Source organism: Natrix helvetica (assembly GCF_964273705.1).
Source record: "Natrix helvetica genome assembly, chromosome: 1".
Lineage (NCBI taxonomy): Eukaryota > Metazoa > Chordata > Lepidosauria > Squamata > Natricidae > Natrix > Natrix helvetica.
In genome coordinates this window covers 163,763,880-163,791,530 of record NC_138548.1, presented here as the reverse complement: position 1 = coordinate 163,791,530, position 27,651 = coordinate 163,763,880, and the positions used below count along the sequence as shown (strand labels likewise).

At 40.0% G+C, this 27,651-nt stretch overlaps 1 protein-coding gene across 2 annotated transcripts; it reads right to left on the bottom strand.

Annotated features, from left to right (window-relative positions):
• Nucleotides 1-1,126: 1,126 nt before the first annotated feature.
• DCAF17 (DDB1 and CUL4 associated factor 17) lies at nt 1,127-26,442 on the bottom strand. 2 transcript variants are annotated; one of them, XM_081934612.1, is made up of 15 exons: nt 26,291-26,442; nt 24,706-24,933; nt 23,317-23,420; nt 21,260-21,344; nt 17,982-18,118; nt 15,701-15,779; nt 14,899-14,988; nt 14,342-14,449; nt 13,614-13,719; nt 10,294-10,436; nt 9,285-9,394; nt 7,064-7,148; nt 6,526-6,609; nt 4,452-4,607; nt 1,127-3,297 (listed from the first exon to the last, which is right to left on the bottom strand). In XM_081934612.1, exons 2-15 carry the CDS (start codon nt 24,874-24,876, stop codon nt 3,172-3,174), a joined length of 1,584 nt encoding a protein of 527 aa, XP_081790738.1. In that variant the 5' UTR covers nt 24,877-24,933; nt 26,291-26,442; the 3' UTR covers nt 1,127-3,171. The 2 variants fall into 2 exon arrangements, with proteins under 2 accessions (XP_081790738.1, XP_081790739.1); XM_081934613.1 differs by lacking the exon at nt 26,291-26,442 and adding an exon at nt 26,041-26,260.
• Between the last annotated feature and the right edge of the window lie 1,209 nt (nt 26,443-27,651).

The window sequence follows — 27,651 nt, the reverse complement described above, 5'->3', positions numbered from 1 at the left end:
TGTAGGCTTCCAAAAGAATATGATTATGCAGCAAGAACCAAAAAATGCATTGAGCAGAGTTGCAGGATGGGTTAGTCCACAATTGACTCCTCTGCCATCTGAATATTTAAATAGGTGCTTGATTTGATAAATATGATAAATTAGCATAGCATTACATATTTTTTATTCTTTTAATTCATTAACACTTCTCCATTTTAAGATGAGTAAAGGTGGTTATAATGTGTTCAGCATGGATTTCATTCTTATCTTTTTAGCTAGTAGAAGAGAAAAAGGAAGAAAACCAACTGGTCTAGTAGTAGTTACACTGGCCTAGACACTAGGCCAGTGATAGCTAACCTTTTTGTCATCATGTGCAAAAAGCATGTGCGCCTGCACCCATAATGCAATGTGCGTGAAGCCCCGTGCGTGGCCCACACCCCACGCATATGTGTGCAACACCCACGGATGCACCCTGCCCTCCCGCACCTGATTTTGGCTTCCAGGTTTGTGCAGGCGGCCTTTCAGCCCCAAAATGTGGTGCAGGTATGCCATCCGGGCCCCCCAAATGTAATGCAAGCGCCCTACCCCCCACGCATGCTGCGATCCCTGCATGCCCTCCGCGCATATGTGGCAGACCCAAAGACCAGCTGGCTGACAGGAGGCGGCGTGCATGTGCATTGGAGCTGGGTTGGGGTGATGGCTGGGGTGCCCACGGAGAGGGCTCTATGTGCCACCTGTTGCATGCGTACCATAGGTTCACCATCACAGCACTAGGCTAAAAGCCAGCAGATTGTGCTGTTTTTAGGCATGAACAGACTGCTGGGTGACTTTAGGCCAGTCTTTCTCTCCCAACCCAACCTACCTCACAAGGTTGTTGAGCGGAAAATTGGAAGAGGAAGTAGTATTGGATACGTTTGCTGCCTTGAGTTATTTGTAAAAAAAAAAAAGGCAGGCTAAAATTTAAATAACTTATAAAGCTATAAGAAAATCTATTTTTCTATTTCAACCCATAAATTCAATAAGCATTGTAGTATCACTATCAGTACCATTTTGTGCTGTATCTATCGTACGGTATTAAACCAAGATGTAATAACTAAGTTTGCACAGTATATTGTATAAAGCAAATCACATCCATGACTATTAAGAAATATTTATTTTCAGCACTAGAATGCCAGGATATTAACATGAATAAGTGAGAATGTTTTACATGTTCTAACATAAATGAACATCTTTCAATAGATGTTCAACTGGCTGACCAACCACACTCAACGTGTAGTCCTCAATGGAACTGAATCTACATGGAAGGAAGTATGCAGTGGAGTACCCCAAGACTGTTTTAGGCCAAGGACTCTTCATCTTCATCAATGACTTGGACGAGGGGATAGATGGGGAACTCTTCAAATTTGCAGATGACACCAAGCTGGCAGGAATAGTCAACACTACAGAAGACAGGCTTAAGATACAGAAGGATCTTGACATACTTGAACATTGGGTGCTATCTAACAAAAATGAAATTCAATGGTGAAAAAGTAAGGTTCTACATTTAGACAAGAAAAACAAAATGCACAGGTACAGTATATGTGGTACCTTGCTCAATAGTAGTAACTGTGAGAGGGATCTTGGATTTCTAGTGGACAACCATTTAAATATCAGCCAGCAGTGTGCAGCAGCTGCCAGAAAAGCCAACACAGTTCTAGGCTGCATAAACAGAGGGATAGAATCAAGATCATGTGAAGTGTTACTACCACTTTATAATGCCTTGGTAAGGCCACACTTGGAATACTGCATTCAGTTCTGGTTGCCATGATGTAGAAAAGATGTTGAGACTCTAGAAAGAGTGCAGAGAAGAGCAACAAAGATGATTATGGGATTGGAGGCTGAAACATATAAAGAATGGTTGCAGGAATTGGGTATGTCTAGTTTAATGAAAAGAAGGACTAGGGGTGACATGATAGCAGTGTTCCAATATCGCAGGGGTTGCCACAAAGAAGAGGGAATCAAACTATTCTCCAAAGCACCTGAGGGTAGAACAAGAAGCAATGGGTGGAAACTAATCAAGGAGAGAAGCAACTTAGAACTAAGGAGAAATTTCATGACAGTTAGAACAATCAGTGGAACAACTTGTCTCCAGAAGTTATGAATGCTACAACACTGGACATTTTTAAGATGATGTTGGATAATCATTTGTCTGAAGTAATGTAGGGTTTCCTGCCTAAGCAGGGGGTTGGACTAGAAGACCTCCAAGGTCCCTTCAAACTCTTATCATTTTATTCTATTATTCTAGCAATAAAACACTGACAGTAGGAAGGAAATCGAACATAATTAATTCTCAGGAACTTCTTTCAGAAATGATTTTTTTTCTTTTAAAAAGAAAGAAATTAAAAACCAGAAATTCCCAAAACAGAATACCTGGGAATACACATAATATTGGGGAAATCATGCAGCAGGAGAATGAGCAGCCTATTTCTTAACTCTTAATCACTTTTTCTGCATAACTGTAAAATAGTAACACACCCCTAGGCATTTAGGAGTGGACTGCTGCACACAGTATTACTTCCAAAGAGAATCACATTTGACAATCTTCAGATGACTGGCAAGTGATCAGTTATCTGCTGACAGAAGAACTAAGGTCAGCTGCCTCTCTGCCTGTTAGAAGAAAAACAACCCTGTCAGTTAGTGTTTATACAATGTCTAGCTGTAGCAGGGCATAAACCATGATTCAGCCCCTACCAAACTGAAGAGTATTCTTTGCTCCATGTAGAGTTTAAACATGATTTAAATTCCATTTTTTTTAATGACAGCAAAAATGTAGTTTGAATTTGCATTCTGCACAATTCTCCAACAATATTAATACAAAAGAGCCGTATTTTAGAAAAAAAAAACTATATATATCTACACATCTGTGGCAATTTACAATTTTGCTATTTGAGTGTTCTTTAAAATAAATATTTAAAGAAATTTATACTACAGTACATTTGATCTTATCCCAAAGGCTGAGAAGCAGTTAAAAAAGAATTATATTTATACAAAGAAGAATAGTGACTACTGTTACATTGCATAAAAGGAGACTTGCACGTCTTCAGATACTGCCCACAACGAAGTCTCCAAATCAAGATGAAATCTAAAAATATTCAGTATCTCCCCCCCCTTCCCCCCAGTTTTCGACCCAACACATCCTCTTCGTTTTCCTTTCTATAGATAGTCATCTTTTGCAATATTGCAGGTCATCTGGTACACGTGACAGCTGAACTTCCTGTGGCGCTGTTGTTGTATGTGCAGCACAATATGTCTATCAAAGTGAACTTCATGGTTGTCAATCTGCATTAGGAGAACAAAAACATAATTTACACTTCAAATGCTAGCAAGAATGCTATACCACACAAACTCTTTGTGGTGATAAAACATTTTTGTATGACATCACCTTCCAGATTATTGGTAAGTTACTGGATCTTCTAAGGTAACATTCTTTCATTTTCATATATGTCTTTCCAATAAAGGCTAGCCCTAATGGTCCAGAGGTTTGGCTGGAGAATTCTGGGAGTTGAAGTCCACAAGTCTTAAAGTTGCCAAGTTTGGGCACCTCTGCACCCTTTTCCTGACTCTTTTTTATACTTTGCCTAAATAGTTCTTGCCATTCTGCATAATGCCTAGATAATATATATAATACCTAGGATACAGTATAGCACAGTGATGGCTAACCTTATTGTCCTCGTGTGCCCCACCCCATGCGATCCACCCCCCTGCACATGCGACCCCACACCCTGTTTTGGGTCTAGCAGACCTCCCTCAAGCCTCCTGGGACCAAAAACAGATTCACCATCATGGGTATAGCATATGAAAATAACAGACATTTGATACTTTGCTTAAAACCATCACCGATTCTGTACCTTTCCTAGGCATTCTCTACAATGCCAATTTTCACACATTGCCAATATCATACACACAAGAACTGGTATAATTGTAAGTCCACCTTTTGTCTGGATTTCAGCTGTGGACATTTCCCCCCCCCCACCCCCCATGTTAAAGCTTTAAAAGCCTGCTTTGCTCTTTTCTTCAGACTGGGAACTTTAAAAAAAAAGCCATTTATGCATTTATCCAATTATCAAAAACACCTGACTTTCAACTTTGTTTTTAAAAAGATGCTTAAAGCTTATTTTTAAATTAGAAAGGTTCTTTAGAGGGAAGTGTGTGTATCTCACAGCTTTAAAGCAACCAGCCAATTTAAATCTAAAAAATTCAGCTCTGGATAGAAATCAGATGGTTCTAACAGGAATGTATTGGGGATATTTCCAGATTGCTGCATTATTATCTTTCTATAACTCCTTTACTTTGACTTGTCCCATTTTTTGGAAATGTTTATCTTTAGCATTTGAATGGCACATATAAATGGCTGGACAGTATCATGTCATTAGAGTTAAGTTACTGTAGTACGCTGATAGTAGGAACATTAGGAAAACCTAAATTATACTTACCACATCCCAGGGTTCCACAAAAGGGAAACTCTTCAACCGAATACCTTGCTCGTTACAATGGAAATCAAGATGAGCTGCCCCATCAACTCCTATCTGAGTGACAGCCACAACAGATAGCAAGTTCAGTTCATCTTCATAGTCGACAATTTTGAAGGTCTTGCCACGCAAAAAATAAAACATTTTTTTAAAAAAGCCAGCATTGGGCGCATTAGTCACATTTTAAAGCATCTTCTATTTTCAATACAAATTTAAAACATGAAAACAAGGAAAAGTTCTCTACATTTTTAAGCGCTTCCTCTCATTCATCTGGTCATACTCTACATTTTCAATCCAGTTTACTTGAGATCTTTGGAAGGCTGCATTATTTCTACAGTGGACTTTAGTAACTCAAATTTCAGTTGCCTTACTGTAAACACTATGTGTGTAGAAAGGCAAATGAGTGCAGGTAGGCTCCTCTCCCCATTTCAATGAACAAGGCTATACCCATCTGAGCATCTACTTGTACATTATCAAGTTTATTTAGTGAATTTGCATCCTGACATTCAGGAGTTCAACATGACATAGGTACATACCCTGTTTCCCTGAAAATAAGACCTCCCTGGATAATAAGCCCAATCGGCTTTTGAGCGCATGCACTAAAATAAGGCCTCCCCCGAAAATATTGCAACATAGCAGCAGCCATGAGGTGACCACGCTCGCCACCTCCTGTACCTCAAAAATAATAAGACCTCCCCCAAATAATGCCAAGTGCTTATTTTGGGGGTCAAAAGAAAATAAGACCCTGTCTTATTTTTAGGGAAACACGGTAGTTTTTAAAAAATTTTCCTCACAACTACAATCTTGTGAGGTGGGTCTGAAGCCACTTAGTGAGCTTCCAATGGCTAAGCGTGGGATAGATTGTAGGTTTCTCTCCTAATTCAATATCACATTAGTTCCCTTGCTATATGTGTGATAACATTTACAACCCACTTAAGTAACAGATGGGCACAGAACCACTGACATCATCAGGATTTGATTTGCAATGTACATTCCGTTGTAGCTTAAGAGATGGAGAGATGTTTTGGGAAAAACAACAACGCAGCAACTACCCAAATAAATACTGTACATAACTGTTAATGAAATTATCACACAGACAACTCATATAGACATCCCATGTTTTAAGATTTATTCTAAAATGGACTGCAAAAATTTTTTGCATTTGTGTCCCCCAATTAAATACAGGCAAGTAGTTTAAATAACTTCCTTCTGTAAAATATAATTTAAGGCTGTAAAGCCAAAGAAAAGGTATGCTTTAGGTAAAACCTGGGGTCTTGCTTCTCTCTGATCTCTTTTTAAATTTGGCAATTGAATATAAATGAATGACAGATTCTAAAAGCCTCAAACAGTTCTTGCCATGTTTTCACCCCCCACCCCCTCCAACTATATTCATTTCCATGGAAACAAGGCTGGAAATGGTTTCCAGAAGCTGAGGAATTAGAATTCTTGTGGCTGTGTCATCTCGGCTACAGTTCCTAATAGAAAGTGAAAAATGGTTTCCAAAAATACATTGCTAATGATGTAGGGACACATTGCTCAGCTCAGATCTCGACTGTTTTCTTTGCATTATTTATCATCTTTTTGTGAGCTGCATGCTCTTCAACAGCATAGAATTGGTCTCCGGCACGACCATGCGAGATTAAGTGGATAATCAACAACCAAAGTTAACTCCTCACATCTCTTTCCAGGATTCCTAAAGCAGCAACCCAGCTTAAATTTCTAGAATTTAACAGTCCTCACATTCTTTAAGTCCTATTAACACACTAATTCACAATAATTATTCAATAATAATTCACAGGAAGATTCCTCACAGATCAGAGGCCAACAATAAAAGGAAAATGCTTGCTTTATTTCTCTTTCTCTGCTGCAAAAGAGAGCAGTCCCCAACATATTCCTGGAGCTATCGATTAAGAAATGGTGGCATATAAACACAAACATTTTGTAGGCATGTGCAAACTTTACCCAGCCAATGTGGGTCATTCCTCTGACTGCTTTATTCAGGATCAACTGATTGCCAACTATCTAAAACTGAATTTACCTCTTGCTCAGGATCATCATCCAATAATTTAAAACGCTTCTTCACTATTCGGCCAGATGCTGTTACTGTTACAGAGTTGTTCACCTTTGTTATGAAAAATATGAAGACAAGATAGGGGTTTTCTTGTGCTGTTTTGACACATGATCAACTAAGGAGAACACTAACTGAGCATTTGTTTTACCTCTTTGAACACAGATTCTAACTTTAACTGCATTTTTTTTTAAAAAAATTACCTTGCAGAAAATAGAAAATATAGCTAGAAGGGGATTCCCCCTCCCCAAATTATTATGATATGTTACATCTCTTGAACAATTTATACTTTAACAGGAGGAGTTCAGTTAAAGAACAGGCATTATGGTTAGGAAGTTTTGGTTTGTGCTTAGCGTGTTTTATGAATCCAGCCAACTGTCATATACTTGATAAACCATGATTATATATGTAATGTTTGGCTCAGGCCTGAAGAACAGAAACTCTCCCAATGAAATATATTAGTCTTAACGAATAATGGTTTCAACCAGTTTTCTTTTTATAATCTCACCTTATTTTCCCTGTTGGCTTCTATGGTAAAATCTTCTGTGACTTCTTGCTGCTTGGCACTTTCAATTTCCTTCAACTTCAGAACTCTGTAGAAAAAAAAAACCCCATGGGGATCGATCACATTCACATGATTGGGGAAAGCTGAAAGTACTTTCTCCCTAAATACCAATTTTACCGCTTTTTATTCCTTGTAGAAAATGAAGTTGTGGTTGTTTGAACAAACTACTGCACGATGGAGCCAAACACTGTTTTCCCCCCCTCTTTTGAAAGAGCTAGGTGCCTCTTCAGAGTAACATACATAATAGCATGCAGACAGTCCTTGACTTAAGGGTTCATGGTGGCTCAGTGGCTAAGACACTGAGCTTGTTGATCAGAAGGTCGGCAGTTTGAATCCCTAGCGCCGCATAACGGGGTGAGCTCCCGTTACTTGTCCCATCTTCTGCCAACCTAGCAGTTCGAAAGTACGTAAAAATGCAAATAGAAAAATAAGAACCACCTTTGGTGGGAAGGTAACAGAGTTCCGTGCAACTTCAGCTTTTAGTCTTGCCGGCCACATGACCACGGAGACGTCTTCGGAGAGCGCTGGCTCTTTGGCTTTGAAACGGAGATGAGCATCGTCCCCTAGAGCCGGAAATGACTAGTACCCATGTGTGTGGGGACCTTTACCTTTAAGTCCTTGACTTACAACCATTTGTTTAGTGATCATTTGAAGTTACAATGGCACTGAAAAAAAGATGACCATTTTTCATATGACCGTTGCTGGTCATTGGATCAAAATTTGGGTGCTTAGCAACTGGTTCATATTTACAACGGTTACAATGTCCCGGGGTCATCTCAAGTAAGGTCAAGGGCAAGCTAGATTCACTTAACAACTGTGTTACTAACTTAACAATTGCAGTGTTGCACTTAACTGTGACAAGAAAGGTTTAAATAAACTGTGACAAGAAAAGTTTTAAAATAGGGCAAAACTCAACAACTGTCTTGCTTAGCAACAGGAGTTTTGCGCTCAATTGTGGTCATAAATGGAGGACGATTGAGCCCAAAATTTCTGTTGCCAAGCAAGACAGTTGTTGAGTTTTGCCCTACTTTAAAACATTTCTTGTCAGTTTCGTTAAACCTTTCTTTAAAACCTTTCTTGTCACAGTTAAGTCCAACACTGCAGTTGTTAAGGAACATTTCGGCCAAAGAGCCACTCTCCAAAAGCAATATTGATCTAGATAAGTTTAATTGTGGATAAGCCTCCTGGATTGGGACCAAGTTATTTATGGGACTGTCTCTCTCCAGCGGCATCCATCTGTCCTGTTAGATCCAGTAGTATAGGTATGATCCGGTCCAGTGGTGGGTTCCTCCCGGATCGCACCGGATCGCGCGCGCTCCCTTTCAGCGCTCCACCTGGCTTGCGCGCTCCCTTTCAGCACTCCACCTGGCTTGCGCGCTCCCTTTCAGCGCTCCACCTGGCTTGCGCGCTCCCTTTCAGCGCTCCACCTGGCTCTCGCGCTCCCTTCCGGCGCTGAAACCGGAAGTACAGTTTTGCCCGGCCCTGGCGAAGCAACGACGCCTGTCTGTGCTCCACCAGCTCGGCTGGGAACGGAGATGTTTCCTCAGCGGAGCGGAGCGCCTGAAAAGTCTTTTCAGGCGCTCCGCTCCGCTGAGGAAACATCTCCGTTCCCAGCCGAGCTGATGGAGCGCAGGCAGGCGTCGTTGCTTCGCCAGGGGCGGGGCAAGACTGTACTTCCGGTTTCAGCGCAGGAAGGGAGCGCGAGAGCCAGGTGGAGCGCTGAAAGGGAGCGCGCAAGCCAGGTGGAGCGCTGAAAGGGAGCGCGCAAGCCAGGTGGAGCGCTGAAAGGGAGCGCGCGCGATCCGGTGCGATCCAGCAGGAACCCACCACTGATCCGGTCCCATCCATGAGAGAGTGCTATCTGGAGGACCAAGAGAGCTTTTCCTGTCAAGGCTCTCTTTTCTGCAGCATCGTAGCCCACAGATTTATCCTCTCCCTACTGGCCTTAAAAGACCTGGCTATGTCATTTAAACAATCATGTAAACCCTGGGTTAGCTTGCCCATTCCTTATTACCTGTGGCTCTCATTCACCTGTGCCCACCCCAACCCCACAATGTGGCTCCTAGCTTCTGCTGATCAGATATTCAATCTGAGCAGCCAATCTCACACAGAACTAGCAAATTACTCTCATCCTGATGCAAAGTAGTTTTCAGCAATCACTTACTTAATTAAATTTGGGCCCACGTGTAGCATCCTTCCTGAACTGTCAGGGTGGAAAGAGATCCTGTCAGGTTCCAGTGAACAACATTTCATATCCTGTATGCCATTCTTTGCCTAAATTGACAGAATTTAGATTTAAATCTAAACTAACATTTAAGTATTAAAGATTAAGCATTTAAATCTAAGCTAACATTGAAAAGAGCAAAAGCTGTGAGAAAATCTATCATCTGCACATCCCAACATTCTTAAAGAGGCTGTGGGAAATTATGCATATAGAAGATTACCGTATTTTAGGAATCTTGACACTTTTTCCCAGCCCAAACCCACAATTTCACTGATTTGTTATCAGCTCTTATTTAGACTTCTTTGGTGTTCCACTATGTTTAAAAAATATTTAGAATGTTTTGTTTAAATTCCTTATTGGTTAGAATTAAGTATGGCGGATGTTTTTGCCATGGGCAGGGAGAGTTCTGCAAAGATCTGAAGAACTAAAATTGAAGTTAATAAAAAGCAATATTTCTATAAGATTTATCTAAGGAGAGGGTAGAGACATCTGAAAATGCAATTCTGAATTGGAATGAGATCAACTGACATTTAAATTCCCTCTTTAACATTAACATTCTACTCATGCATTTCCAGGAATGTACTCAACTAAATTCAGTGCGACCTATTTCTGACTGCATATGAATAAGTAAATAGATTCCAGGTGGGGAGGGGAAAATGAAGATCAAGACCATAATTGTTAGCCTTGTTCGCTATGCTTTTGGATATAACCCTCCCCCAGTGGGATATGGCCTTCCAGAATCCTTTTCGGAATGAAATTCAAGCAATCCTATATTATTTTGTACATGCCCAACACTTCAATATTATTACGGTCATTAACTTTCAATATTATGTTGCCACCTAAATAAAGCTGTTTGATAAAAAGGCAATATCTAAGAAAAAAACATTAACATTTTGGTTCTATTGTCATTCCTGAAGGAACCGTGTAATTCACAGCATTAGAATGTTACCAAAGTGTGGTCTTTTAAAGAACAAACATGGAAGATTCCTTCTTGACTTCTCTTGTTAGGTGTAATGATATAATGCCAAGGATATCCTCCAATCTGAAATGCGCTCTCGAGGGATGAGACTTCAAAAAGAAGATCTGGAGTGTCTGTGAAAATAACTGAATATTAATAAATATATTCACACGAACAGCATTATCATTTCACTTGTTTTTCTGCTTGTCAATCAAAATAAAGCCCTCCTTTGAATTTGCACTAAGTGCAGAAAAATGCAGTTCTCTACTTTATAATGCAGTAATGATTACAAACCATGCAACTTTGCATTCAATTAGAAGAACTTCAAATGATTATCTGAGTAAGTTAGTGAACAGCTCAAGGAATCAATTTCCTGTAAGTATCATAAGGAAATATTAAAAATTACACAGTAATAGAAACTTTAACATTATTGGAAAAGCAGTTATGCTATCTGGTCATATGCTATTGGCGCCACTAAGTAAGTTAATTATTAATCAGATCTAAAATATTTTCAGCACTACATTCTATTGCTTCTACATTTTTGGGAGAAATCATGACAGCTAAACCGATATAAAACTGCTTAATATTCATATGAAGTCTATCTTCATTTATTTTAATTATAAAAATTTTAGATAACTGAGTCTGTGATCAAAAACATTAGAAATGTTTTGCCAAGTACAGAGCAAATATTTCCATTAATAATAAAAGTTCATATTTGAAAGCAAAAATAATCCAGGCTAATAAAAATATAAAGTTAAGCAAAATCTTGATAAAATTCTTAATTTTACTGAAAACCCAACATCTTCAAGAAGTCTTGAAGTCCAATTTTTTAAAACAAATATTGCTGTACTGTCCTTCTGTTGTCCTGATTCAACTGCAGCATAATTACTCTAGAGAAATGACAGTAGAGGCTGATTTAAATTCCAAATACCGTATTTTTCGCTCCATAAGATGCTCCTGACTATAAGATGCACCTAGGTTTAGAGGAGGAAAATAAAGAGGGGGGGGGGAAATCTCCCTCTGCCTCCCAGCATCCATCCAGTATTCATCTGGCTAGCATCCCTGCAGGAAACAGCCTGCCTTCTCCGTGTCTGCTGCCTCCACCAAGGAATACTGGAGCCTTCTCCACCGAGCAGCTGATCGGTGGTTGTATCGGCCTCCCAGAATACCGCCAATCAGCTGTTCCAGGCGCTGGGATCACTGCTGGCATTCGTAGCTGCTGCCAGTCACCTATATTCGTTCCGTAAGACACACATACATTTCCACCCACTTTTGGAAAGAAAAAGTGTATCTATCTTTTGAAGCGGAAAAATACGGTATATTTGTAAGTGGGATTTCATGATTTCCTTTGTTTAGTTTAAACAATGGCTGGTTGAAGAAGCCACAAAGGCCTGAGTCATGCAATCTGCTAAACCATAAACCATACCTTAAAAAATACATTGTTGAGGGTGCATACCGTATTAAGCCAAACTCAAACCATATTATGGTTTAGAACAGTGGGTCTCAACCTTCCTTATGCCGCGACCCTTTAATACAGTTCCTCAAGTTGTGGTGACCCCCAAGCATAACATTATTTTATGTTTTCCATATTTTTTTGAAAATATGTGTTGTCCGATGGTCTTAGGCAACCCCTGTGAAAAGGTCGTTTGACCCCCAAAGGGGTCCCGACCCACAGGTTGAGAACCACTGGCTTAGAATATGTAAAATCCAGGGACTGGAAAATAGAATGGAAGTAGCGACATAGTTCTGCACCATTATTCAATGCATCCTTTTCAAGTGATTAACTAATGCTGCTGAAACTTATTTAACGAGGGAATTGTTGCGAAAGTCAGAATAGTTGTGATTTTACTTGATCTACAGTATATAAACACGGTAAAACATATAATTTATTTCTTTTAAAAATCGAATTAACACACATATAGAGCCACATAAAAACAATTTATTTTAATAAGTACCCATGTGCATATATGCATACATATGCTACATATGAAGACACATATGCTAAGCTAAATTCTTTTTTAACTGTCCTGCTAAAAACATAACGGAACATCAATAGCTTATAGAGGAGCAATATTGCTTAACAGAAATTAACTGTGGTCCTTCAGAAACTATTGTGGTACAACTCCTTTATACTTTGTTAAGCCAGTTCCCACTGACAGGAACTGAGTTTAATATCATCTAGTGAGCTACATATGGCTTCTATCTCCTTATGACTATCTATCTAACTGCAAAAATATTCTCTTCAAGAGACGAATACATACTGATGGAGAAAAGAGTCTGGGAAACAGCGTTTTTTAAAATCACCTATATAGGCAGTTTGGGTTATTGCCATGCATTGGAGATGAGCCTCCCACTGAAAACAGTTCATAACAGAGAGTGCTGACTTCATTTGTCTTATGTATATGCCAGGACTTTGCCATCTTTACTGGCTGCCACTAAGTTTCTGAAACCATTTCAAAGTGTAGAATGAACTTACAAAGTCTAGAAACAGCCTCTCCTGCTATGTCCCTACTCGCCCCCACCCACCCAAGAACAGACGGATACAAAGGGGGGCATTTTTCAGATCGGTGTCCCATTTTTAGAGCTTTACTTTCCCAAATAAATTCATTTGGTGCATTCTGTGGGGCGTGGATTGGTGGGCGTGGCAGGGGAAGGTTACTGCAAAATCCCCATTCCCTCCCGATCAGCTGGGACTCGGGAGGCAGAGAATAGATGGGGGCGGGGCGAGTCAGAGGTGGTATTTACCGGTTCTCTGAACTACTCAAGATTTCTGCTATCGGTTCTCCAGAACTGGTCAGAACCTGCTGAATACCACCTCTGATTTGGTGCCTTTGTTAAGTTCCTTTCAAACATGGTCCTGGTGGTTATATGTGTGAATGCAAATGCGAATGCAGGGAGGCTACAGAAGGAGGGTGCTTGGTGGGAAGAAGAGCTTGGTGCATGTGAGGAAAGAAAGGGCAAGGAGAGAGACTTAACCAGAGCAACTTGGGGCCTTCCCTGCTGGCTTCCCCATTGTGGGACACCAGCAGAATATCACCTTAATATTTTAGTCAGTGTAACTTTTAAAAAATTGTATCACTTTTTAACACCATAACCTCACCTGCTGCAATGTTATTGTATTCACCTGCTTAGAAGTGATTGCCACTGAATTCAAAGAGCTAACTTTGTATAGGATTACACTGGGAAGGGCTAATATACAACAGTATATAAAAATACCATCAGATTATAAAACCAATTGGGAATGCTAGCATTTTAAAACAAAATCTAAAGCCAACCAGTTATGCTGATGAACAATAAGCCTTTATAAATACCTGTTATTTTAATGTTACATGGAATGCCAAAAGGATATTTTCCCACAATCCCAACTTTGCCATTCCAGCTGTATTCCTGTCCCAAATCCACCGGGTGTTCCATGAACTAAAAATAATAGCACAATTGGTTAATTTTATTGCACATACAGTATATAATGTGCTTGTATAAACATTTAAGAGAGGTCTACATTGATTTATAACAAATGTTTGGTATCTTCTTTGCATGGAATTACCTATATTTATTCCTGAATAATTGCGTGTATGAGATTGCAACCTCAAATTGTATTGTCAAATTATAGCCTTGTTTCTTAATTAAAATGGGCAAATGATCTTCAATGGTACTTTGCTGATTAAATTAAATGTCCTCTACACTGCATTGGCTTGGAGCCAAGCATGTTCTTGTTAAAAATGCAAAATGTTGTCAAAACATCTAAATACACTAAAAGAAATCCAATGAAACGAAGCAATCTTTAAATGTAATAAAAATAATAGACACCCAAAAAAGGAAAAGGATAAAAAATAGGAGGCATTTTTTACAATCATCTTTTCTTTTCTTCAATTTGGATCCAAACATGCTTTTTGGTTAGTGCCTAGGTAGATAGTAAATTGCCTCCTCATCCCCTCACTGGCAAAACTTAACATTCACTTAAAAATCTCATATCAGCTCATAGTGATACTAAAAGAAAAAAAAAGAAAAAGAATAAAGTATTGTAATTGTGTGCTATTACCCGTTCAGAGATTGCCTGGAAGCTATACAATCGGACATAACCTGTGCTGTGCGTTACAATCAGCATTCCATGAGATACTGAAACATCTGCCATGCTATTTCCAAAGATCTGGTTTGAGGAATGGGGGGGAAAAAATCGCATTAGTCAAAGCGATCACTGGAGGATTCCAGCGTCTGATCAACTCATAACAAAAGATGACCTAAAGAGTTGTCCATATGAGGATGTCAGTAGCTATTTTCTACAAAACCACACAATTGTCCATCTGGTTAAGGACCATCCGCTCTGCTGTTCAGTAGCGCTCAATTTCTTTCCATGTATGACACAGTCAATCCTAGAAGCCTTATCAGGAGGGATGGCTGGAACTGAACCTGGGGCTTTCTGCATGGAAAGCATGTAACCACCACTAAGCTATAGCCCCTCTCTCCTGGAAGCAAAATAATGATGGTACATTAATATTAAATTTAAACAAGCTATTGTTAATTGATTCAAGGCTTAAAATACTGATCTACCTTCAGGTATTACTAGAGAGGAGAGCATCACTAAGACAATGAACTTACCTTTTTATCAAGCTCCAGCATGCCCACAAATGAAAGTGGCCAAACTTTAAATACAGCAAGAAAGTACAGTACAGACTGCTGGATGCCTGTCTGAGAAAACAGATGCAAGACATAGTGTAAAACTGATATCCAGATATGTACATAAGAGCGGTGGTGGTGCAGTGGTTTGAATGCAGTACTGCAGGCTACGTCTGCTGCCTGCCGGCTGCCTGCAATTTGGCAATTCGAATCTGACTAGGCTCAAGGTGGACTCAGCCTTCCATCCTTCTGAGGTGGGTAAAATGAGGACCCAGATTGTTGGGGGCAAAAGGCTGACTCTGTAAACCTCTTAGAGAGGGTCGCAAAAGCACTGTAAAACGGTATATAAGTCTAAGTGCTATTGCCATTGTTACATTTCCTATTTTTCTAGAATATTTATAAAACATATGCACTCATCTGCTTTCATCTTTCAAAATGACAAATGTACCTTCCCGCTAAGTCTCCACTTATGGTATCTCTAAAAAGTCCAGGTATTAAAATTGGGGAAGGCTAGATTAAGGTGTGGCTCATGCTTGCAAGGTCTCAACTGTATCGTTAGTAACCTGCAACACAATGGAGCAGTAACTTGTATGCTAACCTCAAAAGAGATTCGTAAGGGGACTATGTACTTTAAAGATGCAGTTACCAAGAAAGTATGAAGAATCTATTCTGTTGTCTAATAATAATAATGACTGTGGTAAAAGAAAGCAACACATCTGTTTCTCTAAAATGTAATGGCAAGTGTTTTTACAGAGCAATCATAAACACTTCCATGTCAACATACCTGTCGTGCAGCTGCTGAGAGTTTTACTTGAGTTGACTTTATTGCCATGACCTCTTGAGGCATGTCCCAACTTAAGTACCTATAAGAAATAAAGCGGAAAAGTCATTTAAAAATAGAATTAGAGTGTATTTTTAGAAAGCCAACTGGGAATAAAATCTTTTATTTAACTAAGAAACAACACAGCTTGATTTAACCAGGAGAGTTTTCTGCCCAAGAAAAGACACACTTGGAAATGTATCTTTGTTTGGTTCAAAGCAGCTATTTCCTCCTGCAGTTTCAACTCTGCTATCAAATAAAGACAGTTACACTGTGTTAAAAGTTTATATCTTAGCCCTGAGTGTAAAACCTGTCATTATAGCCATTTGATGTCAGTGAAAGGGACTCCTTATTCAGTGTGGGTCAAAGTGCAGGCACACAAACTACCATAATAATAATAATTATCCATGTACTGAGTCCTTACCAAGAACCTGGGATGGGCAAATGTTGTTGTTCGACAGTGTTAAAGGTATTGCAGGACATCAGCTGTTCTGAGTAAGGCTGCTTTTGCAATTGTCCAATAGTGATTTTTGTCAATGCTGATGGTGTTCAAGTGATGCTCCATATCTTTTAAGATCGCACTGAAGGAGCCTACAATGGGTTGCATTGATACTGTCTTTGCTTACTTTTGCCACAGCCCTTCTACTATTATCTTCTGTTCTGTTGTCTAATAATAATAATGACTGCGGCAAAAGAAAGCAAAGATAGAATCAGTACCTGGAGTCAGCAGAGAACAGAAAGAACTGGAGACAAATACAAAGACGTGCAAACAGACGTAGAACAAAATAACCCCCAGTCAATTGCAAAAGGCAGATTTACTTGGAACAGCTTACATCCTGAGACAACACTTTTAACATCAACAGACAACAGCACCAGCCTTTTCCAGGTCCTTGTGAAATAGGTGGACAAAAATATCAGATCCAGTTTAAACATCTGGATGACTGTGCAACCAACCATAATAATAAAATGTATTTGTATAGCTCCTATGTGACTTTAAATAGTTTACCATACAATAAATAACATAACAAATAAAGCACATGGCACTTGGGCATTGGTGAAATTTTTCTTTTTTTTACTACTGGCTCTATGGGCATGGCTTGGTGGGCATGGCAGGGGAAGGATACTTCAAAATCTCCATTTCCTTTCCACTCCAGGGGAAGGATACTGCAAAATCTCCATTTCCTTTCCACTCCAGGGGAAGGATACTGCAAAATCCCATTCCCTCTCCACTCCTGGGGGAAAGCTATTGCAAAATCTCCATCCCCACCTCACTCTGGGGCCAGTCAGAGGTGGTATTTGCCGTGGTTCTCCAAACTGCTCAAAATTTCCGCTACCGGTTCTCCAGAACCTGTCAGAACCTGCTGAATTTCACCCCTGCACTCGGGTATTATCCAATCAATTATTCACACACAGCAGGAGATGGGCTCTATCATATGTTCAGGGTCCCAGGCTCAGTCACAAAAGTAAATTTTCTAGGTTTTACAGAAGGGTAACAGGGACAGGACTAATGTAATCTTAGGGGGATGATATTCCCCAAAAAGGAACAACAACAAGAACAAAGACAGTATGGCAGAAAAAGCCCTCTTTCTGGACCACTAAGCTGACAGCTCCCAAAGCACATCCTTTCTGCCAGATCGAGTAGGAAAGGTAGAGACAATTGGGAAGAGACCTGTCTATAACCAGGGATGAAATGCTATTGGTTCGGGCCGCTTCCCCCGAACCAGTAGTAAAAAAAAATGCTTTAAAAAGTAAAAAAAAGTTCCGACAATTGTGCCTGATTGTCTGTGAGGTTCCTGCTTGTGGCAGGGGCCATTTGGTGTGAAGTCCAGCTGCTTTTACATTGTGGGCGAGTCAGTTGTGCAGCTTGTGTGTTATTTTTGTGTAAAGTGTGATAGTTTGTTTTTTTGAGCTCTCTGTGACGTTCCCGCTTGTTGCAGGGGACATTTTGTGTGAAATCCAGCTGCTTTTACATTGTGTGAGAGTCAGCTGTGTAGCCCTGCCCACCCCAATCACATGACCACCAAGCATACCCACCAAGCCACACCCACAGAAGCGGTAGGGAAATTTTTTTGAATTTCTAACCTGAAGAAATCTAGGAATAAGTCTAACGAGTGCAATGGGTTGCACTCTTTGGGGGTTCCATTTTAAAGCACTGAAACTAGACCGGGTTGCTTTCCAGAAACACAAAGAGTTCCATTCCTTTTAACAAACCAATACAGCGTTACATCAAGCATCCCTTGATTACCTGAATTTGCAGTGGGAAGAAAGGTACACCTTTTCAAGGATCTCTCCTGTATTTGCAGACAGACGGAAAAGCCAGTTGTGAGCGGTCACAGCTGCCCAAGAAGGCTTGTAGTCTGAAGGCCTGGGCAACATTTCCCCCTGCATTAAAAAGGACTTTAGCTCCAGAAAATTCAGAGAAAGGTCACCTGTCATGCTACGCCACGGTTCTCTAAGCTACAGTTTGCTGAATAAACTACAATTGGCTGCCTTCATGTACAGAAAGTCGTTGACTTATGACCAGAGATGGGATCAGAATTTCCATTGTGAAGCAAGACGGTTGTTAGATGAGCTGTGCCCAATTTTACAACCTTTTTTTGGTCACAGTTGTTAAGTCAATCATTGCTGTCTGGTTTCCCCCATTGACTTTTACTTGTCGGAACGGTGAGTTGGGAAGGCTGCAAATGACAATAACATTGACCTGGGTTGCTGCAAACATTGTAAGCACAGGCCGGTAACCAATTGCTCAAATTCTGATCATGTGACCCCCAAGCATGGTGTGATGGTCGTAAGAGAGAGACTGGTTGCAAGTCACTTTGTTAGTGCTGTTTTAACTTCAAACGGTTGCTAAACAAAGTCAAGGATTACTTGTAAAGCCAGTTGGGGGAATGCCTTTTACAGGTAGTCCTCGACTTTTACAACAGTTCATTTAGTGACCAAAGTTACAACAGCATTGAAAAAAGGGACTTATGACCGTTTTTCACATTGACAACCGTTGCAGCATCTCCGTAGTCACGTGATCAAAATTCAGATGCTTGGCAACTGACTCACATTTATGACGGTTGCGGTGTCCTGGGGTAATGTGATCCCCCTTTTGTGACCTTCTATCAAGGGAAGTCAATGGGGAAGCCAGGTTCATTTAACAGCCATGTTGCTAACTTAAAGAGCACACTGATTCACTTAACAACTGAGGCATGGAAAGTCGTAAAATGGGGTAAGATTCACTTAACAAATGTTTCACTTAGCAACAAAAATATTGGGCTTAATTATGGTCGTACGTTGAGGACTACCTGTACTTCAATAGGCCTTCATTTTTATAGAGATGTCGCTGATTTTTTATCACCCTGTGCAAAAGTTGTCCAGATACATTCACCAAAGCAGGCAAGGACAATCTTTTGGCCCTCCAGATGTTGTGGAATGCTTCAGCTAGCACAAGCAATAGCGAGTGACTTATATTTCAAAATATCCTGAAGGACTCATTCCTTAAGTTATTTTCATTTAAATAATTTAACATGTTGCTTAAATGTTCAAAAAGGAAAAATCCATACGAATGTCCATATTATTAACAACCCCATTAATACAATTTACAATTTTAAACTGTATTAGAATAGAATAGAATAACAGAGTTGGAAGGGACCTTGGAGGTCTTCTAGTCCAACCCCCTGCTTAGGCAGGAAACCCTACACCACTTCAGACAAATGGATATCCAATATCTTCTTAAAGACTTCCAGTGTTGGAGCATTCACGACTTCTGGAGGCAAGCTGTTCCACTGATTAATTGTTCTAACTGTCAGGAAATGTCTCCTTAGTTCTTGGTTGCTTCTCTCCTTGATTAGTTTCCACCCATTGCTTCTTGCCCTACCCTCAGGTGCCTTGGAGAATAGCTTGACTCCCTCTTCTTTGTGCCAACCCGTGAGACATTGGAACACTGCTATCATGTCTTCCCTAGTTCTTCTTTTTTATTATTAAACCCTGATGTACAAAGTATTTATCATTCCTTCCAATATGTTGACAAAAAGCCCACTCAAAAACAGGTACTGTATCTTCTAATCCAAAAGTCTAGATCTAGAATAACTCTACCTTCTGCTCTTCCTTGCTATCAGGGACATAATAAGTGCTAGAGTCAGGTGAAGTAACTAGCTTGGGGGCCAGTGGTGGGTTGCAGGCAGTATTCCCCGGTATGGGCATACCGGTGCCTGTCGGGAGCACTTTGGTACGGTGCTCCAGAGGACCCACCCGCCCGCCCGAGCTCCTTACCTGTATTTGAGCTCTTTGGCGCCTCCGCGCATATAGACGGAGCATATGGCGCCTACGTGATGCTCTGCCGAGCAGCTGGAGCATCGTGGAGGCATCGCGGATGTAAAAACGTGCCTGCGTGCTGTGCGCGTGCATGTGGGGGACGCCGGCCCCCGTTGCACCATACTGGTTGCACCGGGATCCGGAACCCACCACTCCTTGGGGCCCATAGTTCCTGCAGTGCTTCCCAATCCATTCAGTAAATCTAGTTATACAGGCAAGAACCCTATAGAAGTCACGAACAAATAGTGTAGAATTTAGTACCAAGAATTTGGGAGGAGTTGTAGCTGCTCCAGATTGCCAGGAAGTGGGGTAAGTAAGGCCCTAGACCAGAGACCAGAAGCAGAGCCTTTGGTGATTCCGGTGGCTTCTCCAATACTTGCTTTAACCACTCCCTTCACTCCCTCTTGGGGCCAGGTCCATTATTGCAATGGCAATAGGGAATAATCTGTGATTCTCCTCCTCCATTCTTCCCACCTGTCCTTGCTGCAGCAATGGGGCAACGGGGGAGGGGACTGCCCCCCCTTCTCTCAACAAATTGGGTCGATCCTTTATTATATGTAGTTTACTACCCGAAGCACTATCAAACCGTATTTCAAACATGGAGATCTAAGGTTGTATGAATCACAAAAGATTTTGGATTGCACTTTGTCAAATGTATTGACATCTTCTTGTAATTTATATATATTCCGACCAGTGGTGGGTTGTCAATTTTTTTACTACCAGTTCGGGTGCTCGCACTCACGTGACGCTTCTGTGCATGCACAGAAGCATCCAAGCAGGTGGGTGGAGCCTCCTGCCGCCGCTAACAGTTTGCCCAATCCGGGCCGAACCAGGAGCATCTCACCTCTGATTCTGAGAGCAAAACAGAATAGTAGGAAAATACTGTAGCCTCTTCTAAACTCGAGTTATGTAACTGTTTTGTCCAACCATATTCCTGAAAATTCTTTCTTTCTTTCTCTTTCTCTCTCTCTCTCTCTCCTATCATCTTTCACATAGCACATATTTGACCCCAACTAACAGCAAGTACGTGTAAATACGTAACAGGGAGAACCCAAACTTGATATTAAAATGCTGCTTTCATTCATTAAATGATGCTTCTGAGAATTCACTGAATTTGTTGTGCTTGTAACTAAGATAAAGGAAGGGAGCATGTTTTGGATATGACCCAAGGGTATCAACTACTTGTCATACTCAGCAGAGCTATTAAAAAAAAAAAAATCTTACCATCGGGCATTCCAAAAATAAAGCATCTTCTATTTTTTCTGAGGTTGGGCATCTTGGCATTCGATAAATTGTTCTTGGTATAATGCTGACAGAGACAAAAAGGAGGAGGAAATTAAAATATATCCCTTTCTATTATTCAAGCAGTCCTACTTATTTATTAAGAACATAAGCACACTGTTAGAATAGGCAACAGTCCTATCTTGGCTAACATGCTGTATCACATAAAATGGGTGGTTGTGTGTGTCAGGGGGAAAATATTTCACCCTGAACTGCATGAGGCTTTAGATCGCGGCTTTTCCAAACAGGCATATCTTCAAGGTGCGAAAAATAAAATAAAATCCCAGAAACATATTCTAATGAGAAACAAAACTTTTAATACAAAAATAATAAAATAAAGAAATAAACAAATCTATCTAATTGTTACATTTTGGCAAGAAGCAGTTTGTCTCCCAGCTTCCTGGCAGACGGACAAAGATCAAAAAAGGGAAAGAAGTCTCTGGAATGTGTGATGTATATAAACATGTTACGCATGCGCAATAAATCATTGTCAGATAAGGCTTATGACCTGCGCAGTAACTCTTTCAGTTCAGCTATTCAGTTCAGTTCGGCTAGCAAACATTTAACGCAGTGACAGTGTGGTTGCGCGGGTTCGGGCGAACCCTTTGATTACTGTCTGGGCCCGCCCGCCCATCCTTGTGCTAAGCTATCCATTTATAACTAACTTTCGGGCTCGTTCCCTCCGCCCTTGGTGCCCAGCTGAGTTTTGCTCCGCCCCTGCTTTACTCACTGGTGCTGCCTGAATTGATCACCTGATTCTTTGAACCTCCATTTCATTCTCAAAGGGGCGCATGCGAGCGAAGCTAGCGCGCAAACCCTCACAACCAGCAAACTGCTTGTGAACCTAAGGGCAGCCCATCTCTGATTAAGGTTGATATGGGCATAACAACATGCTAAAACAAACTAAATAAGCCCCATTGTGAAGTAGCAAACTGTGAGAAAGAGCCATGGTGCCCAAGCACATTCATCCAGAAAACTCAATCTGCACATGAGCATTTAATCTCTCATCTTAGCATCACATCAATTGGTATTTGGGAATTCTGAAACAAGGATATAGCCCGACATTCCTTTCCCAAATGGGACTGACTGCCCTTTAAAGCCATCTACATTGGAAGTTACCATGACATCTGATGGGGATGAGTTCCGCGATTGAACTATTTCACCTCAATTGTTAGCAAATCTTTATAACGACCAGCATTCGGGATTTTTTTCCCTGCCAATCTGGGATACTAACGTTCAACTTTATCACAGGACTGCAATTATTTCAGTTCTACTTTCTCATGTCTCTCCATCACTGCTCACAGCCGCTTTGAACAAAAAGTCCCTGGTCATGTTCTCCCTGATTTGGCATTTACCAGAGACAAATACCAGGATATTAATGTGTTATTTTTTATTTAACGTAATATACCACTAGCTATTGAGGCCTTTTGGCAATTTATAATAAAACATAATGCCCAAGCTAAAACTAAAAAAGTTAAAAACATGGCTCTCTGTCAGATAAAATTTTGGGGGCAAAGTGCCAGGATCGTAGACAGGGCAGGAAAGAGGAGTGCATGGGCAGGGGAAGGGAGAGGGCAGGGATGATGGGCAAGGGAGTAGGGGGAAGAAAGGCCCTCTCAATGGCTCCCTATCAGACAAACGCTTCGACATCTATAAATACCTGGGCAACGCCGGGTTATCAGCTAGTTTATAATAAAACATAATGCCCAAGCTAAAACTAAAAAAATTAAAAACAAAGGTCTGTAATCCTAGACATGAGTCATATCAAATAAACAGAACTTTACCAAGTAGGTAAGTCAGACTTCAGCTCTATATAGAATTGCCACCTCACCCAATTTTAACCCAAATACTATGCCTCTTTGACTATCTAGATATTATTAATATTGTACTGTTTGAATTTTATCACCTACGATTAATAAAATTACTCAGAAAAAGATAAAATATCTCTTTATAATACTTTTTAAATGGAAACGGAGAAGGTTTTAAAAGATAATAATTACCAGCTCACACAATGCCGGTAATTATCAAGATAAATTTTTCCACTGTGATAAGAAATTGGAGATAAAGAATGTATAGTCCAAACATTCTTGAATGTTGTTGTCTCCTGAAATAAACAATAACGAGTTATAAAAAGATTGGGCTTAAAATACTTATTTAAACTATTCATGACAGTTACCTTCTTAGTAACTTGCTGCAAAAGGTAATCATTTTTAGTACCATGTCATAAATATAACCTGTCGCAATAGATACTTCTGTAAAACCAGCTATTTATAAACATAGAACTTATTTGAATGATAAAAGTAGCTGGGTGACTTTGGGCCAATCGTTCTCTCTCAGCCCTAGGAAGGAAGGAAATGGCAAACCAGTTCCAAATTCTTGCCAAGAAAACTGCGGGGTATTGACCAGAGAGTTGCCAGGATTCAAGATTGATTTGAAGGCATTCCCCACCACCACCACCAAAGAAATCTTGACTTTTTTTAAAAAATCACTTGATATTTGAAGAAGAAATGCCTTAAATTTATTTATTTATATTGATTTATAAATTAAAACAAAGTTTAGCGTGCGCTCTATTACATTTTTAAAACAATTATATACCGTATATTTCTCTTTCTTCGTTTCTCCATAGATATAAGTAGTATTCCAATTAAACACTGAGGTGTATTAAAGCATAATTATGGCAAAAATAAACTAGCAACTAAGAAAATCATTTCTACATCACATCAAAGATGGAAGATAATATACCTATTTTCCAACTTCAAATATAAAGTGCAACTAAGCAATCTTAATTGATTTTGCAATTTCTTTGAGCCTGTTTATGCTATAACCATATTTCATATAAATAATATATCTAATAATGTAAGCAATGGTATGGTACCTTTACTCATAGTGGTATATAACATTAGCTTCAGTTCTATGCATGATTAAGTAGAAGTAACTAGATTGACCAAAGTAGGGTTCATTTCTGAATAAAGATGTTCTGTATAGGGCTGAACTACAGCAACCTTTGAAAAACCCCAGAAGTGTCAATAAAGCTGCCATCTTATACAAGCCTACCGGAAAATAAATCTAATCTAATTCTACAAGGCTTATTTCTAAGTAGCTATATATAGGAATGCACTGTGAGAGATTTGTTTGTAATTTTTAGTACCAGGTAACTCTGTAGTCTTGATTGCATTAATAATCACTGAAATAAATATTTCCTTTAGAATCACTTCATGCTTCTATTTTTAGTAAACATACAAGTATAGGAAATAGCATTAAACCCATGCTTAATCTCAAGTGTATGATCTACATATGAAATTCATTCTAGGTTTCTATGCAGAAGTTGTCAATAAACCTGGTATAGGTAGAGCTATAAGATGTACTGCAAGAATTCCCATAGCTGTTACCTGGCATATGAGGTTCCTCAAGAGACCCATGTTTTTCCTATAAACAGTTCCAGCATCTTTGGTATAAAATCCCTGTGATCTTCTAGTTAGTAGATGGCAGATGTTGTGGATATCAAATGCAACAGTAGAAGTGTTTTTTGCTGGGGCAGATGAAGATGTACCAGAAAACATTTTGATAAGAATTCCAATTTCTGGTTTGGATAAGTTTATTCAGAAAACAGTAACCATCTAAATAGAAGAGAATACAAATTGCTGTCAGTTTCCTCCCAATGGAAATCATGACTTTCAAAATACTTTGCCGAGACATACATTCTTGTATAATTTAGAATTGCAGCTTGACGTTGTTTGTTTAGAAAAATGCCCCAGGTAAATTTGAATGGGTCTTTCTGAGTAGTTTTGCATTACAGGTGGTCCTCGACTTACAATAGTTTGTTTAGTGATTGTTCGAAGTTCAATAGCACTGAAAAAATGACTTAGGACCTTTGCAGCATCCCCGTGATCACATGATCAAAATTCAGATGCTTGGTAGCTGACTCATATTTATGACGGTTGCAGTGTCCTGGGGTCATGTAATCTCACCTTTTGAGACCTTCTGACAAGCAAAGTCAATGGGGGAGCCAGATGCAGTTTAACAACTGCAATGATTCATTTAATTACTATGGCAAGAAAGGTTATAAAATGGGGTAAAAGTAGCTTGAATATCTCATTTAGCAACAGAAATTTTGGGCTCAATTGTGGTCGTAACTCGAGGACTACATGTACTATCCCGAGTATGAGAGATGTGATTGTTTCCAGAGTTATCCTCAACAAGTAGTTTGGGCAAGATTTGGCCTTCAACATGGACATCTAGTTGAGAAATATGAGAATTGGAAGGCTGGGGAATTTGAATAGAATTTGAAGCCCAATTTATATTTGGACAGCAGCAGATACAAAAAGGCCAAATATTCATGTTTCTGGCGCCAGACTTCACATCAGAAGCATTAACGCCAATTATATTAGAGTTGGCAAACCTCTTAAGCATCATCTACTTATAATTTTCAAACACGCATGAATTTCAAGCTAGAGATTCTTCTCCCGCCTTAACGTTATATTTAAGTCACGGAAGCACTTAATTTTGTAATCCTTTGAACAGAATATAAAACCCTGCTGTATTCTTAAAGACGCCGTCCTCACTGATAACTGCGGAGTAAAAAAAAATCCTAAATGCAGAGTACATCGGAGGCTTCCTTCCACCTAACTTTAGGCTGCGTTACTGACTCTGCATTGCTGCCTATTTGTAAAACGGAACACGGTGTCGCCAGAAGGCTTACTCGGGGGAACATTTTTCTGAATTACCTGCCATGCAGAGTAAATGAAAAGTGGGTTTGGAGGGAGGGGGATGCCTAAAATCCCACTTAGCAGAGCAATATATACAAAGCAACCGATGTATCTTTCCCCCTCCGTTTAACCTCCGATACCAATACCAAATCCTCCAAAACTGCCGCAATTAAAAGGCCGGGATGGCTTTCCCACTCCCCGCCCGGCTCCCGCGTTTTTCCTCCGCCGCTCTGTATTGTCGACCCGGAACAATGATGCCCTATCTCACCATCTCAGCGCGGGCGGCCTCGTTGTCTAGTATGCCTACAACCCCCAAAATGCACCGCTTCCTTCTTACGTAACTCGGGAACACCCCTCCCCCCGTCGCGCGTCACGCAGCATTGCCCTTCGCGTCGGGGGGCGTGGGTAGAAAACGTGATGCTGTTGTGGTGCTTTGTAATAGTCAGCAGGAGGAGTCTTTTAAGGCATCATGCACGTGCCGCGCTTTCATTTGCTGTACATTTTTTTTTGCCATTATCCGGAATTTGGTTCGGTATTATTAAAGATAGCGATGGGATTAGAGGAGGTCCTGGTCTCTAGGCCAGCAGCAGCTTTGCCACTGTAGCGTATCAATTTAATGTTAGTTCTAATGAACAATAATAATCTGTTAAACCTGTATGTCTTCTGACTTGCCAAAGGCCTGGGTGAAGAATGTGGTCTTCGCAGGCATCATGCATGTGCCGCGCTTTCATTTGCTGTACATTTTTTTTTAGCCATTATCCGGAATTTGGTTCGGTATTATTAAAGATAGCGATGGGATTAGAGGAGACGCCCGAATAAGATTTATCTGAAACGTACTCTGGATTGCAGAGGGCAATCCCCTTTTGAAAAGGATGCTCCGTTTCCCCACCTTCAAAATCACTCCCCCCCCCCCAAAGAATTTAATCACTTGAAATTAAATGCAGAAAGAAAGTGGCAGTGGGAAAAGATCCGAACAGAATCTACATTTGTTTCTATCATAATTGCTCTTGATACTTGTGGAGCATAATAAGATTGCTGCTTCTTTAAGAGTAAGAGATTTGAATCCATTAGGCTTTCATTTGGGTAATATAATGCATACGAATCTGGTTATTTCAGGTTCTTGAGAAAGCCACATGTTCCTACAAGAGTCAATATTTCAAATTGAAATATTCCTCTTGCCTGAGGCGAGGAATTGCCTTCGGGCTGCAGGATTACCAAACTACAAATTAGAAAGCTAGTTTTTAGCATGTTGTGTAGGTCTGTAGTCTTTATTGTAATCCAGTGCATTGTACATTTCATAATATGGTTAAATTTACCATGAATAAATAATAGGGTATGTGTTGAAAGATCTGAAAGGCCAGTTTAGGGACAGATCCTCATTGAGAAAATCTTACCTGTGATGGTTAAGAATCAACATTGACTTGACAGACACAGCAAATATTTTTTTTAAAAAAACCAAGTATGAATATATAGTCATTAGTGGTGTAGTGTAATTCAAGAATGGGCCACAAGAGTATCTGCAGACACTTCCTTTGATGTCTACAAACTTGTCCCTGCTGATTTAAAAAAATAAAATGTTGATGAAATGCCACAAAGCAAAAACATATCCCCGTTGCCTTTATTTTCATG